The sequence below is a fragment of the Prionailurus bengalensis genome, chromosome B4, assembly GCF_016509475.1.
Source record: "Prionailurus bengalensis isolate Pbe53 chromosome B4, Fcat_Pben_1.1_paternal_pri, whole genome shotgun sequence".
Lineage (NCBI taxonomy): Eukaryota > Metazoa > Chordata > Mammalia > Carnivora > Felidae > Prionailurus > Prionailurus bengalensis.
This window is the reverse complement of record NC_057358.1, coordinates 142,108,587-142,127,166: the sequence shown is the minus strand read 5'-3', so window position 1 is coordinate 142,127,166 and position 18,580 is coordinate 142,108,587. Positions and strand designations below refer to the sequence as shown.

Sequence of the window (18,580 nt, the reverse complement as noted above, 5' to 3'; positions counted from 1 at the left end):
GAAGAGAATGGATGCTTCTTGCAGCAACTGCCCAGCCAGGAGCCAAGAGGGTTTCTTTCTGGGGCCTGCCATCTTTCCTTTTTTTAAGCTTACGTTTATATATTTTGAGAGAGAAAGAGAGAGAGAGAGAGCAAGCAGGGGAGGGGGAGAGAGAGACAGAGAGAGAGAATCCCAGCAGGCTCCTCACTGTCAGCACAGAGCCCGACACGGGGCTCAAACCCATGAACATGAGATCATGACCTGAGCCGAAGTCAAGATTGGACACTTAACCTACTGAGCCACCCAGGCGCCCTTGGAGCCTGCCATCTTTAATTCTCAAGTGGTTAATCCAGCATTTAGGTTTGGTTTATGCCCAGACCAGAGTAGGCAGTTGACCTGAGCCCATCAAGATCTTTCTCAGGATTTACAAATGGACATGAGCAATTCTGGTTGAGGGCGGACTCCTGCCTGGGGTTGGCCATGCGGACTGAGCACTGGTCGGCCACTCTACAAAACTTCAGATTGGGGTCATTCTTCCAATGGATTCAGATGCACACTCCTTCTGAATCAGTTCAGCTCACAGGAGTACTGCCAGCACCCATACCTACTAATTTAATATACAGAGACACTGAGTGTGAAATAAAGACCATAACAGGCCCATGGCCCCAGATCACCTTGTTCCAACTTTAAAAATCAAGATTTAGGGGCACCTGGGTGGCTCACTTGGTTAAGCACCCAACTTCAGCTCAGGTCATGATCTCATGGTTCGTGAGTTCGAGCCCCACATCAGGCTCACTGCTGTCAACACAGAGCCACTTCAAATCCTCTGTCTTCCTCTCTCTCCGCCCCTCCCCTGCTTGTGCTCTCTCTCTCTCTCTCTCTCTCTCAAAAAAAAAAAAAAAGCTTTATAAAAATAAAGATAAAAATCAAGATTTAAAAAACCACAACTGATGTTAACGTATAAGCAAGTCCACCTTGTTGGAGGGTGAAAGAGGGAGGGTAGATTTGATGTGGGAGGGTTTGGACTGAGTTGGAGAGGGCAGGTAGGAAGAACTCCAGAAAGCATCTCTTCGTGGATATGTATTTATAGTTATAGTTATAGTTATTTATTTCATCTTTTTTTTTTTTTTTCTCTGGGTCTGTTGGGAATGGGGTTGGATCAGGAAGCAGCCGTCAGTTCGGGGAGGTCTGTGGTCTCCATTTCATAATACCCCTTTGCGCTAGAAAAGGTCTTCCCCTTCAAGATCTCTATGAGTTGCTGTAGCCGCTTGGCAAAAGAAAGCACTTGGGGAGGTTTAGTGATAGGTGGGGGTGCGGGAGGGGGTGGGGATGGGGATGGAGGCGGAGGTGGAGGTGGAGGCAGGGACGGGGCTGGGGGTTTGGGTCGGGGTCGGGGTCGAGGTTGAGATGCAGGGGGATGCGCGGGAAGTGGTTGAACAGGGCGTTGGAAGTACCAAGGAGGGCGAGCAGAAGGGTGGGCAGAGGGGAGTCTGACTGGGGGTGCTGGAGTAGTGGGAGGGGGAGGGGTGGGCACTTGAGCCATGTGCAAGACATTAGAACCGATCTTGGAGGCAATCCAGTTCAGATAGGGCCAGGTGGCCGTGTAGACTCCAGGGCGCTTAGCTCGGGCACAGCCTACCCCCCAGCTTGTAACTCCCACGACCACATAGGTATTTGCCACGTTGTCTCTGCACATGAGAGGACCGCCGCTGTCCCCCTGCCCAGAAGGACACAGGAGTCACTCTCTGCCTGAGCCACTTTTCCCCTGCCCAGAAGGGCCATAGGCTCTGGAAGGACAGTCTCTGGGTCACATGACTTCCTGCTGCCATGAACACAGTGGTTGTGGCAAACTTTGAGTTGGTACCAACATCTTCGGTTGGAATGTGAGAAGGGTAGGGATTGTCGTGGGTTTCCTTCCAGTGAGGAGGGAGTAAGCGACCCATGCGTCCATGCATGTGGCTTCACGCATACATGGGCCTGTGTACACGTGGATTGGGAGGTTTTGATTTCTGGCAAAGAGAGGCAAGCATTCTCTTCAGGGGTGGCGGTTGGGTGGTTTGACCCCTGTGCCATGGCAGAATAAGCTCTCGGTGTGGTGACTGGTCCTCTGTAGGGGCAGCAGGTTAGTGTCTCCCCCCACCCTCACTGCTGGAAGATGGGTCCAGGGAAGGGGTCACTGGAGCAGGGCCCTAGCGGTAGTGTAGCTCAAACAAGAGGGCCTCAAGCAAGAGGAGTCGGCTGGAAGTGGGCACCTGAGGGGAGTTACCTGGCAGGTGTCAATCTTGCCTTCAGGGTACCCCGCGCACACGTTGGTGGACCGGATGCGCCCGTTGTACCACTGGGTGGAGTTACATAAGTCGAGATCGATGAGGTTCACGAGTGCCTCCTGCAGTGTAGGTGACGTCCTGTAGGCTGCAGCCAGGCGCCTGGCTCAGTGGTCAGCGAGCACAGACGTGTGCTGGGAAAGCCCTGCCCCGTCCCCCCACAGAACCCCATCGCCCCCAAATGCTCTGATTAAACCCATGAAATAAAACCATTAAACCCGTGGGAGCGAATGCCCCTGGCCTCTCCTCACATAACCCTGAGGAGAAGAGCAGGCAGGGTGTGGGGTGGAGGTGGGCGTGTGCAGTCGGTAGGTGCAGATGCGGCTCCAGGGCTGTGTGTGCTGAGGGCAGATTAACAGCCAGAGTGTGTCACCTCATTTACGGCCCACAGCAACCCCCTGCGTGGAGGGCTGTGACTCGCCTTTCCTCCACTTCGTCCTGGCAGGGAAGTGGTGAGGCCGGGATTCAGACCAAGGTTTTCCTCTACACTTAAGCCCAAGACACACGTCTCATCCCCCATAGCACAGCTCTGGGTCACCCTCCCTGCTTTTCACCCGGGATGCCTCTGCTCAGCTGTGGACGGGAGGAGTCCCTCCCGCGTGCCTCCCTTCTGCTTTGAGGAGATTCTATAAAGGGAAGAGCTGTGGGGTCGTGTCCACACACAGACAGACTTGTCAGGGGCGCAGGTGGTTGGAATGACCTGAGGCCAAGTCAGAACTTCCTTTACAGCCCCAGATGCTCCATCATGACCTTCGGGCTAAGGAAGGTCCAGCCCAGGCGATGCCTCAATCAGCCAACCTCGCATCCGGCTTAGAGCTCAAGAATAGGTGCAGCCATTCCCCCTTCACCAGTGGCCCCCGCAAACAGAAGGGCCCCCCTACAGCATCACCCACAGCCCAGCCACCGCCTGGCAGGGGAGTCTGAAATTGCCTGCATACAGGTGGCGAGGTGGCAGTCAGACCTGGAACATGGCCAACGTGAAGCCAGAGCCACGTGCAGCAAGGGGGAGGGAGGGGGGAGCAAGGCACACAGTAGGCACCCGGAAAACAGCTGAATGTGCGTCTGTGTGGCTTTGAACATGTTTTGGGTCCCTTTAGCTCAGCTTTGCATACCATCCAAGCAGGAGAGTGTTGTATGTGCCCCGTCCCTGAGACAGGGGTGACACTGAAATTGCCACAAGAAGCCTGCTCATTTAAGGTGAGCTTTTTTTTTTTTTACATTTTTTACTTAATTTTGAGAGAGAGAGAGAGACAGAGCACAAGTGGGGGAGAGGCAGAGAGAGAAGGAGGCACAGAATCTGAAGCAGGCTCCAGGCTCCGAGCTGTCAGCACAGAGCCCGACGTGGGGCTCGAACTCACAAACCGTGAGATCATGACCTGAGCCGAAGTCGGACGCTTAACTGACTGAGCCACCCAGGCACCCCTAAGGTGACCTTTTAAATCTATGGCACAGCCTACAGAGTCTGGACAGACACAAGTTTCATTGTCAAGAGCCAGGTGTCCTGAAACAGAAAGGGGGTTCTCAATCCCGACACCTTGGCTTTACAGGAAAAATGCTAAAAAGGTCTGCAAGCATTCAAAATTCAGTAGAAAAGGAAGACCACCCCCAAAGTGCTCTTTCAGCCCCAGAGCGTATGGGTTCAAGGAGGACATAGAAAAAGAAAGGTCTGAAGGAATGTCACAGAACTTTGGAGGCTGGAGATTTCTTTAAGACTTGGCCTTGGCGGTGGGGGAGTGTTCACCAAAAAATAATAGAAAACCCATTACGTTGAGGGGAATTCTAGAACAAAAGAGACTTTGCATGATGTCCAGAGTGTAGCTGGGAGCCTAGAATCCTTTTGAGCGAAAGGACAGCAAAGGTGAGGGTGGGGGTGGGGGTGCAGATGGGAACCCTGAGATCAGTCCCCCCAGGGACGGCAAGAACCCCGGAATGCTGTGCCCATGTCCAAGTGGGTGGGCAGAGCAGGGTAGGCCGGTGAGTGGGAAAAAAAGAATGCTCTGGAGGCCACGGCAGAGCCATGGACATCAACAGCCAGACAGAGGGTGACACCCCGGGCCAGGGAGAGAAGGCCACGGGCCAGCAGAGGCCAGTGAAAGCAAGGGGGCCTGGGAAGAGAAGCCCTTCCCTGAGGGACAGAACGGACAGCAAACCTGCCAGAGAGCGGAACCAGCCTTGAGAAAGAAGAGTTCCAGGAAGCACCCTGAAACTACCAAGGTTCTGTCACCAGGAAAGCCTGAGTTTTGACTCCAAACGACTGCAGTGCCTTGAACTGGGAACCCTCGGTTTTCCATTATCAAGGGACACAAGAGATTTCAGTCTTGTTTCACATCCCCAGTGTGACTGGGTAAAGATTTCCATGAGACCACCTTTGGAAACCCGAAAGCCCTAACCTGCTGGTCAAACCCTTGCTGCCCACTGCTGACCTGCAAAAAACCTCTCCCACAGTGAAAACGAAGTAACTCCAAAGGGCAGGGTGGGTTCTGGCGTTGTGACCACCAAGGGTGGGGAGGAGAGGTGCACTGGTCAGGACCAGGAGGGCTGGGCTCAGGGGGCTCAGAGCTCAGAGACCACGTGACCGGCCCCTTCCATTCACAGATGGGGAAATGGAGGGCCAGAGAGGAGAGGCACTGCCCCACAGCCCCAAAACCATATCCAGAGCTCTTCTCCAAGTTTCAGGAGCACCCACTTCCAGAATGCAGCAGCTAGGCTCCAGGCCCAGACGCAGACACAGGCTAGACCCCGTGCTAAGAGCACCGAGGTTCTCCTGTGCCTGCGTTCAGCCTTCCCTTCGGCGACCACACTAGTCATAAGTTGTGAGGCTTTGAACAGTTTCTCCAGCTATAAAACGGAACCTACTTACAGGACTCTGGTGGGGTCTGGGTGTCACTCCACCAGGCAGCACATATTACCCCTTCCCCTCAGAGACCACCAAGAGAACGACCAGCAGTGTCCCCCCTTGAGAGCCCCCTCCATACTCACCATTCTCTCTTAAGAATCCCCAGCCAGCCACCCAGCAGGCCTGGGAGACTCTGGGTGGGCCTGCCCTAAATTGGGGCAGGCAGCCGGGTCCGATGAACTGCCCACATGGAACTGGAGGGGTGATCTTCAAGAGAGCAATGTCATTGTACTCTAAACTGGGGACGTATTTCTCATGAATGATGATTTTCTCGACATATCTCTCCTGTTGAGGCGGCTTCACTGGTTTATCGCTCCCATACACAATTTCCCTTGCTCCAAAAATCAGTCTCCAGTCATATACTTTTCTGTGGGCACAGAGGCAAGCCAGGTTATCCTCAGTAGGGACTGGCTCGACAGAAACCTCTGGTGATGGTGACCCTCAGAGCCCTCCCCTGTCAAAGGTCTGGTCGCCACTAGGCCCGGGAGACTGCACAGAGAGCTCTGGGGAAAGTCCCTGCCCCAGAACAGCCTTCCTGAAGACCTCCCTCCACGCGTTCCCACACGTACTTTTTGGACCCGAAGCAGTGAGCAGCCGTCAGCAACCAGTGGGAGTTCAGCAGGGTGCCTCCGCACGCGTGATACCTTCGGTTGTTGTGGGAAGTGAAGACCTGGAGGCTGACCATCCAGGGCCAGGCCCCGAGTGCCGCATCCTGCCCTCCGACGATACGGACACTCCCCTGTGGGTTCTGCCTGAACCGTAACCCACAGGGGCCACTGAGGAGAGACCAGGGGCACGGTTCAAACCGAGAACAGTTCCAGCCTGTCCTACCTGCACAACGGGGGAGGTAAGGCTAGGGGTCTGCTGCAAGTGGGGTGGCCCAGAGTAGGTAGAGTCCAGGGGGGACGATGCTGAGGAGAAGCGCTGTCAGGGTGGTGGCGAGGCCAGGAGCTACAGCGTCTAGGAAATGGTTTGGGGGAAAGAAAGGGCCACGGGAAGCAGGACAGACAGTAAGGGCCCTAGAAACGTAGGAGAGCCCTAGGCAGACGGGGAGGCTAGAGGTGTCGAGGCTGCAAGGCAGGGGTGGGTGGTGGCAGAGGAGGCAGAGTAGCCAAGGCAGGTCCAGTGGCCCCAGGTATGGGGAGCCGCGGGGGTCCAGGGACAGGAATTCTGGGAGCTGGGGAGAAGCCACAATAGTTTGGGGGTATCTTGGAGGCTGTGGGAGTCTAAGTTGGAGGGGGATCCCAGAGGCATGGCGTGATGGTATCCTGGGGCCTTAGGAGTCATACACAGGTGGGGACACCTCAGTATCTGTGGGAATAAAAGGCCTCCTAAAAAGTAAGACTTGATGTTCCAGAGGCAGTGAGGCCAGTCTCCAGGTGAGGAAGAGGTCCCAGTGTCTGTGCTGTGGGAGCCACAGGAACCCAGGGGTCAGCCCTGGGGCCCATGGGCTGATGAAGCTGGGAACAAGGACGGTCTGAGTGGGGGTTGTAGGTCACACCTGTGAGACCCAGGAACGACTAAGGCCTGCACTTGGCCTCCTCCCTCGCCCTGGACAGAGAGTCTGGGTGGGGCTTACTATTCAGAAGACACTCTCTCCACACACACCCCAAAGGTGTCCCTGACACTTACTCACACGTGGCGTTATCTTTGGCAACCACAGACACAGCCAAGACCAGCAGGATGGCAGTTGGCAGCATCTCCACCATACTCCTGCCCCAGCCTGGCCTGGAACCCTAGCGACTTCACAAAGCCCTGTGGCCTCCTGACCAATCAGCAGTGCGACCTCCCACCCCCACCCCCCCCAGGCATCAGGCCAGGCAGGAGCCCTTTCGCTTAACTGGTTCAGGCTCAGAGGAGTTCCCAACTTCCTGTTCAGGCTCCCCCTGACTCCTGGGTGCAGCCCCCTCCCTCTGTCCCAAGGCCAGGATCTTCATTCCGAGTTACCCTTCTGAGGTCCCATATCATCTGAGGTTCTAGCTTTGTGCAACCTCAGGGTCTGCCCCTCATGCAGGCTGTAAGCACGTTTCCTGTTCCAAACACGGATTGAAGGGCAGCTCTGTCCCTCTGTGTCAAGATGGCGCATGTCAGTGGTTACAAGGGGTCAGGTTAATCAGGTCAGATTAATCGATCCTTAATACTGTGTGGGGAAAACTGTCTTTCCTCTTCCAAGTACATGCTATCAGCACACTTTTGAGAGAGCGATTCTGAGTTTCCTTAATTCAGTACTTCAAAGCCCACCTTTCTCTTCATTCCTGAGTATCACAAGCTCTGGTGTTTCCTACCTGAGTGTCTCCAGGCCTCCCCTCTGGGACCTACGTGCAACAAGGTGTGTCTCCTATACTTAGGTGTAAAGAACTCTCATTACACTTAACTGAATATCAGGAAGTTTCATTTCTTCTGATTGTCAGGAGACTGTGTCTCACCTACCAGAGGTTGACAAAGGCTCACCTCACATACCTGCGTGTTAACACATTTCACCTCTTCTGTAAGAGTGTGAGAGATCACATCTCTACCTGCATGAAGGGCAGTCTCCCATCCTCGACCTGAGTGTAAGTTCTCCACTAGTCAATCTGAATGTCCGGAGGGTGCACCTCTCCTACCCGAGTGTCGGGACACCTCGTGTCCTGAGTGTTAAGGGTTTTCAGATTTCCAGATGATCTTTATTCCTCTAAATATGAATGTCATACCTTCTCATCTCACGTAACTTTCAGGAGGTCACATCCCCCTCAACTGAATGTCCAGCAGGTCTTGAACATCCTACCAGAGTATCAGGAGCTATCATCTCTTCTTCCTGAATGTGAGGATGTCTCTCTTCTTCCATCTCAAGGCCAAAGGCCTCGTCTGGACCGCCTGAGTGTCACTTTGTTGCATCTTCTCTACCTGAGAACCAAGAGGTCCTATATCCCCTATCTGAGGCTCAGGAAGTACATCTCACCTCTGTGAGTGCCCTGAGGTTTCGCCTGCCATGCTCAAGTGCCAGGAACTCTCATGTCCTCCACCTGGCTGCCAGGAAGTCTCCCTCCCTCCCTAAAAGTCATGAGCTTTCATCTTCTCTACCTGAATATCACAAGGTCTCCTTTGCTCTGTAAATATCTGATATTCTTGTCTCAACTCTCTGACTACCTGAAGGTTTTCTGTCTCCTTCCAGGGCATCTGGAGCTCTCCTCCACCTGAGAGTCAGGAGATCTTGTCACTCACCTCTTCTGCTATGTCTGGAGGTTCCAGCTCTTTTCTCTTAGCAACCAAGGGGTCTCCTCTTCCCTATTCGAGTGTAACAAGGCCTTGCCTTCCCTACCTGCATGTCCAGTGTTTCCATCTCTTCTCCCTAATTGTCAGATGTCTCGTTTCCACTAGACAATTGTCCGGACATCTCATCTCACTACCCAATTGTCAAGAAGCTCTCATTTTCTATACACGAGTGTCCCCAAGTCTACTCTTCTTGCAGGCCAGAAGATCTTCCCTCTCCTATTACTGGGTTAGGGTTGCTGACAATACTGACTCCATCTCTGGCCCTCCATCTTGCTCCTGTTTGCTCAGTGACCTCCCTTGGGGCTATGTGTTCCGGGCACCTTGGAGATTGATATACACACCTTAGGAATGCCTGCCAAGGCCAGGATGGGGCAAGGCTTGTTTTCACCCCCTCCCCCAAGAATCTGTTGGAGATAACATAGTCTTTCCCCTTGCTGAGGCACAGGTGGTGACACAAGAGCTAATTAAAGGTCGGCTGTCCATTAGGTGCAATCTCACTACTGCCCTTCTGCATGTGCCTCATCGTATGAAATCTTTCAACTATGCAGTCATTCTCTGCCCGATCCACCTGAATAAAACTCTGTAAACAGGGGTGCCTGGATGACTCAGTCAGTAGAGCGTGTGACTCTTGATCTCAGGGTTGTGAGCTCAAGCCCCATGCTGGGTGTAGAGCTTACTCAAAATTAAATCTTAACAAAAACAAACTCAGAGTAAACAGTATGTAGTGGCCTGCTTGGTTTTCCAGTCTCAAAGTGCCTTCTCTGGGGAATACTTTCCTGTTCCTCCTCCGTCTTCTAACACTGGCCCAGGACATCTTATCTTTGTTTAGTAGGGAGTGACAAGGCCATATCCCCCCAGTTAGTGGCAGAATGATTCCACTTGAGTTTTGATATGCATTATTTACCTTCCTGACAAGCAACAGGTTTTCTTTCCCCTAGAGGAATGTAATTGGGTCTCAATAACATCAACTCTGTATCACAAGATTTTTATCACTGCCCCCTGCATGTCAGTGGGGCGCTCTCTTTTCTACCTGAGTGTAGGGAGTCATCTCTCCTAGGAGAGTTTCAGGGCCCTTGTGCACTTTACCCCACTGTTAGGATTTCTTCTCAGACCTGAGTGTCATAGAACATATTTCTTCTACCTGATTTCAGGAGGACTCTGCTCCTGTGTTTAAGTTTCTTTTTTTTTTTTTTTTAAGCCTTCATATCAAGTGATCTCTCCTCCTCTACCTGAAGTTCAGGAAGTCCTATTTCACAAACCTAAGTTACAATTCACCTACTGAGTGTTAGGAGTCCTCGCTTATTTTAGCCAAGTGTCAGATTGTGCCTGATAAAGTAACCAAAAAGGCTTTGGAATTATACCACATTGCAGCAAGAATTCAAGTGATCATTGAAGTTTTGACTATTTAAGAAAACACCTATTCAGGTGTTTTTATAGGATTTTGATGGGTATAAAATTGATATGGTATTTAGGTCCATGAGAATCATTTAACAGAATGATGTCAACATTAATTTTAATGCTAATATGTACAATTTTCTAGAAATCACAACCTTTGCAAGTATTTAACCATATGACAAAAATGTTAGTTATAAGATTCAAGATGAAAAGTAGCACCTAGTTTTTCAAAACACTTAGGGTTATGCAGTAACAAAGTTGAAGGCCCAATGTCTAGATTCTAGAGGGCAACTACTATCTGACTCCACAGAGTAACACTCACTCCTGATTTTAGAAGGGGCTGCCAGTCCATACCTGCCCCCATGGCCACAGTAATGAGGGATAGGAACATGGCCTACCAGGTCTAATTCTGTCATTAACCCTAATGGAAGAAGCAAACATCTCAAATAAGAGTGACTTCTCCACGCTGTTCCAAAGCACAAGGGAGAGAGGCAGGAAGGTACCAGACGGTAGGAGTCTGGGGCCAGAGGAAGGGATCCCAGGGGTGCCTGGGTGGCTCAGTCGGTTGAGCATCTGACTTTGGCTCAGGTCATGATCTCATGGGTCGTGAGTTCGAGCCCCACATCAGGTTCTGTGCTGACAGCTCGGAGCCTGGAGCCTGCTTCAGATTCTGTGTCTCCCTCTCTCTCTGCCCCTCCTCTGCTCGCTCTCACTCTCTCTCTCAAAATAAATAAACATTAAAAATTTTTATTTAAAAAAAGGGGGTCCCAATGGCTACTAGAGGCTTGACTCGAACCAAGATGAAGCTCCCAGCACAGGGAGCAGAATGAGGGCTTCCCCATCCCCCCCCACCTCACCTCCCTCCTTCCCTTCCCACCCCCATATGCCCCCTTGCTTACCGCAGCCTGATTCCTGCCCCTCACTTCTGAACTCCTACCCCTGCTCCCCTGACCAGTCCAACTCCTACCTCATCTTTCCTCACCCTTATCTCTAACCCTTGAGGTTCCCACCCCACCCGTTCTCCAGCGAGACCCTCTGCAGAGCAGACACGTCCGTCCATCCAGCCCAAGTTGTTCACAGGACCTCAGGCAGTGGTGGCTGGGGTGAGGGAGAGTTGGGGCTACAGCCTCTGCTCCAGGCTCCAGAAAGAGTATTGGTGAGTTGCTTAGGGCCCCCAAAAGGATATGTTGAGGTCATGAGGAGACCCTAGCCCTGAGTGAAAATGTCTTTGCCCCAAAGCATTTGGGGCTGCAGCTCCCCTAGTCCTCAACTTGCAGAGAGGATTTCCTCCGCCACGTCTGCTCTCACAGGCACTGAAGGTTCTGACTTGTCTTCTGAGGTATGAGGGTGGGGGGGATTCATTTTCTCCCCCAAACCCCTTAGGAGCCAGAGTGGGTGATGCCCTTTCTATGGAAGGCTTGTTGCCTTCCTCTTCCTCCTCCTCTCTTCTGTTGAAAAGCTGTACTTACCCCAAGCTCTGACCCAGACCCAGAGAGACCCAGGGCTCCTCGTGCAAAGGATACCAGCCCCCCAACACCCTGGCTCAGGCAGACGGCAAGTCAGGCAGGGTCCCACCTCTGCCCCCACATTTAGACCCTCCCAGTTCCTTACTCCTTGACTTCCTTCATGGCCTCTTCTGTATGCTGACCACAGTCTCTGACTTGAAAATGAAAACTAAAATTTTGAAAAAGTTGAAAATTTGAAATTGTGGGGCTTTCTAGATAGCCTGCAAGCCTCTCAAGGTCCAAGCCTCACAGGGCCTCACCCTCCCTCCCAGGCCAGCCAGACCTGCACTTGATCCCTCAAAGCACCTCTGCCTGCCCTCACCTCCTCTGGGTGAAGACACCGGAGTCTGTCCGTCTTCCAGCCACTTCACTCCCTCTGGGATCTTCACACTTTCTGGTGGTATCTCCCACTGGTCCCACCCCTGACCATCAATAACCCAAGTCAAGGTCCACGTTTATTACTCTGTCAGATCTGCACTCCACCTTGACCCAGTGGGGCCAGGATCTGCAGGCACTGCCCCTGCCAAGACCCTGTCAGGTGACTGATGCCTGAGGAGCCCTCTCCCAACTCCCGCTGGGCCTCCTGTGCCCACTCTGTGGGAAGATATCCATCCACCCACACTGTTCACCCTCTCTTCCACCCTTAAGGTGCCTCTGCCCTTCCTGTGGGTGGGCCACGCCCCACCCGGTGCCACACTAGCCTTGCCACATCATTGGCTGGTAGCAGCCAGCTGCTCACATGACTGTCAGCTCAGGTGGGGGGGGAGGGGTAGTAAAGCCCGGACAAGGGCAGTAGCCATGAGGGCAGGACAGCAGGCACAGACATGAGAAGGTTCAAAGAATTCAGAAACAAATGGACACAGTGGGGGAGGTGGGGCAGGGGGACAGAGGACAACTGGACTCCTACCTCAGGAGGGCTACACTCAGTGAGCTGGTGGGCAGAGAGAAAAGCTTCCAGACAGGAAGCATGAGCTGAGGCCCAGCAGGAGTCCGGAAGAGATGCGAAGAGAAGCCTGGCATGGGGACATGGGGTCAACAAGGAGACTGAGACAGGGCTGAGAGTCACCAGTGCATGTGGCCGAATGCTCGTGTCAAGGCTGAGGTTCATCCCATTCAGGGGACAGCAGTTTGTGCTCCCAATACCTCCTCAAACAGGCAACTGAGAGACGGCTTCATTTCTTATAAATTTATTACATAATAATATTATAATAATTATTATCAATAATAATAATATAAGAAACATAGATCTCTGTGGGGTGTATCACAACGTCAGGGTCAGGAGGCCTCAGGACTGGAGCAGGGGTGAAATCCCCCAGATGGAACTCCATACAAAAGGAGGGGTGAAGCGGGACTGACCCTGTAAAGTTAAAAACCCAAATTGAACGGAACCAAAAACCCACAGGTGAGTGTGAGACTGAGGGTGTATGTGGCAGTCTGTTACAGTGACTGCTGCTGTGTGTGACCTGGTCTGTCGGTGAGAGGGTTACTGGGTGTGACTCTGCCCAGGGAATGGGGCCGGTGGGCCAGGGCGGGGCAGGCGGGCACAGACCGGCGTGCCAGGCCCCTGGGCTGTGAAAACTTCAGTTTTCTGTTTTTTTTTTTTTTTTAAAAAAAGCTAGAAATATAAACAGAAACTTGTGAGTGACGTGGATGGAGCTTAGTCCAGACTCCAAACCCTAGGTTTAAAAACGTCCCAGGGCCCCCCACCCCACAGGTCATTGCTGAGTGTGAGGAGTCACAGTAAGGGGGGCTGGGGTGCCCTCTGGGGTCTTTGCCTCTCCCCAGGGCTTGCGGTGGCCTGACTCTAGGGGTCCTCTATGGTCCCCCCCCCCAGAAGCCCAGTGGGGGGCGGGGCACTGCCTCCAAGGGCTCTTGGGAGCCTGTCCAAGCAGCAGAGCCTCACCAAGGAGGCCCGCTCAGGCTAGACGAGGCTCTGGAAGGACGGGCTGGGCAAACAGCAGGTCCTAGGGTGCCTCTGACTTTCTTTGGAAGTGGAAATGGGGTGCTTTCACAGGGACACACCCATACATGCACCCTGTGCACACTGCTGAAGCCCCCACACTAGTCCAGAGTGGCCCGTTGGGACCACACTCCAGTCAGGCACACACAGGGCTCCGACGCACTCAGCCGCACCCAGAGTTTCACACACTCGCACGTGCGTGCGCGCACACACACACACACACACAGGGCAGGAACAGGAGACTTTGGGGTCTGAGGCAGGGAGGCTTCTCTGCTGTGGTTGCCCAACAGTGTGGGGAGGAGGCTAGACCCCTCCTGGGAAGGGACCCTGTGAGGGACTTGGCTGGGGCGGATGCCAGGGCCCTGCCCCTCCCCAGGGCAATGGTCTCCCAGGCCACCTGACCTGGCTAGTGCCCAGCAGGACTCGCTGCCTGCCGCCCCTCCTCCACGCAGCACCTGAAGGGTCGGTGGGGCACACTATAGCTCAGCGAGGGGAGAGGACCGAGCTGGGGCCCCAGGGCGGGCTACTAGGACCCTGGCCAACCCCAGACCAGCTGGAGCGTCCCCCGCCCCATGTGGGGTGGCAGTGGCAGTGAGGGGCCAGAGATGGAAGACTGGGCAGCAGCAGCGGAACCAGTGGGGGGGGGGGGGTGGGGGGGGCTGTAGGGGAAGGGAAGGGAAGCTATTAAGGACAGAGATATTTGTTCCTTTTCTCGTTCCAAATATAGAGTGGATTAAAATATGCAAAACAGGGGGGGGCTCCTAGGCCCCCAACCGAGAACCCCAAGTCTCCCCCCTCCCCCCGAGTCACCAAGGTGTGTCCTGACCTCGCATGCTGGACTAGGTCCCCCCCTCTGGGAGAGTAGCCACCAGGAGCTGTGCGGGAGATGGTCAGGCCGGAGCACCCCACCCCCAACCCTCTCCCGCTCCAGCCTCCCTGGCCCTCGCCCTTCCTGACCGTGTGCTGGGTGGGACTCGCCGGCCGGGGAGGGCACTAAGCAATGTACAGGGCAAGTCTCCGAGCAACAGCAAACAGGACGATTCATGCAACATTCCTGGCCCGGGCGCCTTTGTGGGGGGCAGGCCGAGCCCGCGGCCCGGGGGTGGGGGTGGGGGGCCCTGCCGGCAGGGCGCGGCTGGGACGTGGGGAGGGGGCGTCAGCTGCCGTCCAGCTGCCTGAGCGCGCGCTCAATGTTCATGCGGTGGCCCACGCGCGTGACGCCCAGCTCCACGAAGTCGTCCTTGGTGAGCGCCGGCAGGTGCGCGCCCTCGATTTCGTGGTCCTCGAAGCGGTCGCGGTGCTCGCCCAAGTGGATGCTCTCCAGCCAGTCGCCCACGTCGAACTTGCTCCACAGCTGCAGCGGCTTTTGTTGGAAGGGCCGGCGCGGGCCGGGGGCCCCGGGGCCGGGGCCAGGCGCTGGCGAGGGCAGCGGCGACGGCGAGGGCGAGCGGCTGCGTGCGCTCACGCTGCGCACCACAAAGCGCACCTCCTTCGGCTCGTGCGGGATGGAGAGGCTGGACGACTTGAGGATGGTGGGAGGCGTGAGGCCGAAGGGCCGCCCCGCGCCCCCCGCGCCCGCCCCCAGCCCCTCCACCCGCTCCAGCGACGCGGGCTTCACTGGGCTCGGGGCGCGCCGCGCCACGGGGTAGCGGCCGCCGGGCCGCACCGGGTAGGAGGCCCCGCCGCCCGGGCCCCCAGGGCTGCGCTGCGCTGAGATGGAGCTCAGCTCACCGAGGCTGCTGAAGAGCCTGCGGAGGGAGAGGGGGTCAAGGCCAGGTGAGGGGCGCCAGGAGATGTGGGGACAGGCAGAGGGGAGAGGGGCCAGTGGCCAGGAGGACGCAGGTCGGGTGGGCACTGGGGCTGGGGTGGGGGTAGCCTTAGGGCCACAGGAAGAAAGAAGGGTGGGGTCCTGTGGTCATGATAGGGCCCCTCTGTCTGGCCCCCAGGGTCAGAGCCAGGGCCCTGCCGGGAGAGAAGGGGCCTAAACTGAATGGAACATAAAGAGTAAAAACAGAGGGCCCCTTCACTCCATGGGGATCCAAGAGCAGCCCACCAGGGGAAACAGCCTCTCGTGGCAAAGGGCCGACTGCCCCATCCCTGACGGCCTCCGACACAGGCTCTGGGCACTGCCCCATCCGCCCGTGTCCTGGACAGTAAGACTGGCAGTACCTCTCCCCACTCCCACACACAGCTCTGCTCTCCTGAGGAGACCCAGAGAAACCTGGGCAGGCTTCAGGGACGGCTGAGTCGTGATGAAGGCTGGTGGCTGCACAGACTGACCAAGTCCATGAGTCAGAGACAGACACCAGGCAGCGCTCATGCCCACACAGAGCAGCAGCATGTGCAGGTGTCAGGCAGCGACACACCCATGACAGTCGGCCTCCCTGCACAGGACGGCACCCACACGCGTCACAGACATGCAGCAGCAGCGGCAGGAATGGCAGCAGCCTGCTCGTGACAGGGACACAGCAGCACACATGTGCGCACGCACACACACACACACACACACACACACACACAAAAATGATGCCTCTCTTCCCAACATCACCTGACAGGACCCCCAGACCTGCAGCCCCTCTCCAGCATGGCCATGGTGGGAGGCCTACCTGGGGGCACCTCCAGAGAAAACCCACTCCCCTCTCCCACCCCCTCCTTTCGGTCCCTATCCCCAGTTGCGCCCAGGGGAAGCCTCAGGGGGCTGTCGGTGGCACAGAAGCCTCACGAAGCCAAGCAGAGCAGAGACCAGGGTGACCAGGTGCAGCTATGGACAGTGAGAGGCATGGGATGGGCATGCTCACTTACACAGCCGGCGCTCGGGACCACCGCGCAGCTAGACAGAGCAGCCACATGCAGATGGGCAGGAGAGAGCAATGAGAAAGAGTGTTAGCAGCCCAGGCCCACACAGCAGGCACATGGCCCACAGTCACAGCTACAGTACGGCAGCCAGGTACAGGTCTCCCTGGCCAGACACCCACTGGGGGAGGGACTCAGTCAGGTACAATGGGAGAGAGCAAATCTGGGACTGCTGGGGAAAGGGACCTGCAGGCCACACGTGGGCAGATCTGGGTGGGTTCCGGGTCTGCCTGTGTGACCTCCACAGGCTTTCCTTGGGACACTGTGTGGCAAGTGCTCGGCAGACACCTGGCACTTGGGTGACACTTCATGTCCCCTTACACTCGCTGCGGCCTGACTGGCCTCTGCAGCTGCCATACCCCCTCCCTGCCCCTGCCCCTGCCCCTGCCCCTGCCCCTGCCGGGCTGAGGAGCCTCCTCTGCGTGCCCCCATCCACCTCTGCGCCATCCTGACTGGTGCCAGTCTCGCACCGCACAGGGCACCCTGGCGTCCTTCCGCCCCTCCGTGCAGGCTTTGTCTTTTCATCTCCCACCTGGGCAAGACCAGCCTCTCCCTAAAGATCCAGTTCTGTCTGTCCCTCCCGCTTGACCTCAGTTCCAGTTTCCAGCTTCCATCACTTTCCACCGGCTTTCTCCCCTCAGCCGCTCTCCCCGCTGCCTCCCCCCAGTGCTCAGACCCACAGCAGAGCCTCCTGAAACCAGGCCTCCCTCCGCCCTACCCCCCATGGCGAGGGGCTCTAAGGACACCTGGGGTGGGCTCAGGGAACAGGCACCAGCCAGAAGAAGCCCTCCCTGCTCCCACCACACCTGATCTCCCTGGCACCACCTGGGCTTTGGGGCAAAGTGGGTCGGCAGTGAAGGAGAGAGGGAGGGTACCCAAGGGGATGTTGCAAGGGGGTGGGGGGTGCCCAGGTGGCGGTGACTGCTAGGGAAATGCTAGGGTGGGGGCTGCAGTGCAGGGTAAGGTGCGGAGGGGATGGTCCCAGTAGAGCTCCACCACGACTCTCACACAGCGACCCAGGCCTGAGGACCTCGTGTCTCAGGAGGGAATCCTGCTTAGCCCTACCCCGAGGGTTAAGTTTCAGTGGAACCATGTGGGTGTGCCCAGGGTCTCTGGTGTGACAGAAGCATACTGACAAGTTGGCAGGACCACAGCCAAGCTGTGAAGGCAGAGAGAACTGGACGGGTGCTGGGGAGTGCAGTGGAGACGCCTGGCCTGAGCCCAGAGCAGGGTCCGGGCTCCAGGACGCCCTTCTGGCCAGTGCCGAAGCGCCCCTTCCTGTCAGAGGGGTGAGGCAGGCTCTAGCAGCACCCAGGCAGACCCTCCTGAGGAGAGGTGGTGGGTGCCAGGAGATGGGCACCTGCCGGAGAAAATGCGGCTGATGCCAGGAGGTGCCATGAGGGAGGGAATGAAGAGCCGTATTCCACTGGGTGGGGAAGTGGGGAGAGAGCCAGTCCTAAGGATGCCCAAAGCATGGTGGACACGGCAGGAGGCCTACGAGAAGAGCATAAGGAAGTCTGTGGCCTCCCAAGGCCCCAGGACACAGCAGGGAGTGGCCAAGGGTACCCACGGCCCAAGTGCTTGCCCCTCCTCCCTTCCTCCAGGGGAGCAGGGAACCACCACGTCGTCCCCTGAGCGGGAACCCCAGCAGCGTCCACAGCCAAGCCTCCACGCCACTTCGGCACAGCCGTCACCGTCCATCGCCACTCTCAACTGACGCCGCCCCAGCCGGGCCCCAGCCACGGTGTGGCCACATCACAGCACCCGCCAGCCTCCCAAAGGGCTTCTGGGCCACCCGCCCCCTAACGAGCGGTACCTCACCGGGCACCCCTGAATGCCGTCAGCATCCTCCTCCGGATGGCTCCGCAAGGCTCCGTGGCCCCGGACGTCTCTTCCACCACGTCTGAATCTGCTACTGTCTTGCTGCCTGGTGATTCCTCAGCCACTGGGGTCTGGCCTCGCCCCTTGCCCCACACCCCTGCAGTTACCCAGGCTGTGGCAGGACCCCTTCCTTCCTAGATGGGTTTTGTGGGTTCTCCTCTCGGCACACATACTTTCTCCCGGGCCAGGCAGCCCACTCCCACCCTTGGCTACGGCTGACGTGCCCAAGGATGCTACATGTGAGCCCAGGCTCTCCTGAGCTCCAGACCTCTACTGGGGCCTCCAAACATGCTCTCCCTTCCCCCAGTCCTCCCCACACCAGGGACCGGGAGCCACCCTCAGCTCCTCCTCCTTTTCATGGAGGGCTCCCAGCATTAACCCAGGCCCTTATCCTCACCCTCCCGGCCACCTCAGGGTCCAGACATTTTCACTCAGCACCTCTCACCTCACTTCCTCACTGACAAAGCTAAATGTCAGCAAACAAAAATAACGGGACGTGTCCCTCCCAGGCTTGACTGCCTGTTGGCCTGTTGGC

The 18,580-nt window shown here is 56.3% G+C and overlaps 2 protein-coding genes across 2 annotated transcripts in view; both read right to left on the bottom strand.

The window, feature by feature from the left end:
* Window positions 1–1,052: 1,052 nt before the first annotated feature.
* ACR (acrosin) lies at window positions 1,053–6,935 on the bottom strand. Its single transcript, XM_043563124.1, has 5 exons — window positions 6,832–6,935; window positions 5,769–5,975; window positions 5,283–5,566; window positions 2,246–2,391; window positions 1,053–1,696 (listed from the first exon to the last, which is right to left on the bottom strand). Exons 1-5 carry the CDS (start codon window positions 6,906–6,908, stop codon window positions 1,139–1,141), a joined length of 1,272 nt encoding a protein of 423 aa, XP_043419059.1. The 5' UTR covers window positions 6,909–6,935; the 3' UTR covers window positions 1,053–1,138.
* A 5,587-nt stretch (window positions 6,936–12,522) lies between these two features.
* Window positions 12,523–18,580, bottom strand: part of SHANK3 (SH3 and multiple ankyrin repeat domains 3) — a 51,698-nt gene continuing 45,640 nt past the window's right edge. The window contains exon 23 of the mRNA XM_043563123.1: window positions 12,523–15,059. Coding sequence (XP_043419058.1) covers window positions 14,468–15,059 — 592 coding nt within the window. The 3' untranslated portion in view covers window positions 12,523–14,467. The remainder of the gene's footprint in view (window positions 15,060–18,580) is intronic.

Excerpts from the sequence above, each read along its gene's own strand:
- ACR (XM_043563124.1), bottom strand. The coding sequence starts at position 6,908 with ATGGTGGAGATGCTGCCAACTGCCATCCTGCTGGTCTTGGCTGTGTCT. Across the intron at positions 5,567-5,768 it reads CACTGCTTCGGGTCCAAAAA|AAAAGTATATGACTGGAGAC; the intron begins GTACGTGTGGGA and ends CTGTGCCCACAG. Across the intron at positions 1,697-2,245 it reads GCAAGATTGACACCTGCCAG|GGGGACAGCGGCGGTCCTCT; the intron begins GTAACTCCCCTC and ends CCTTCTGGGCAG.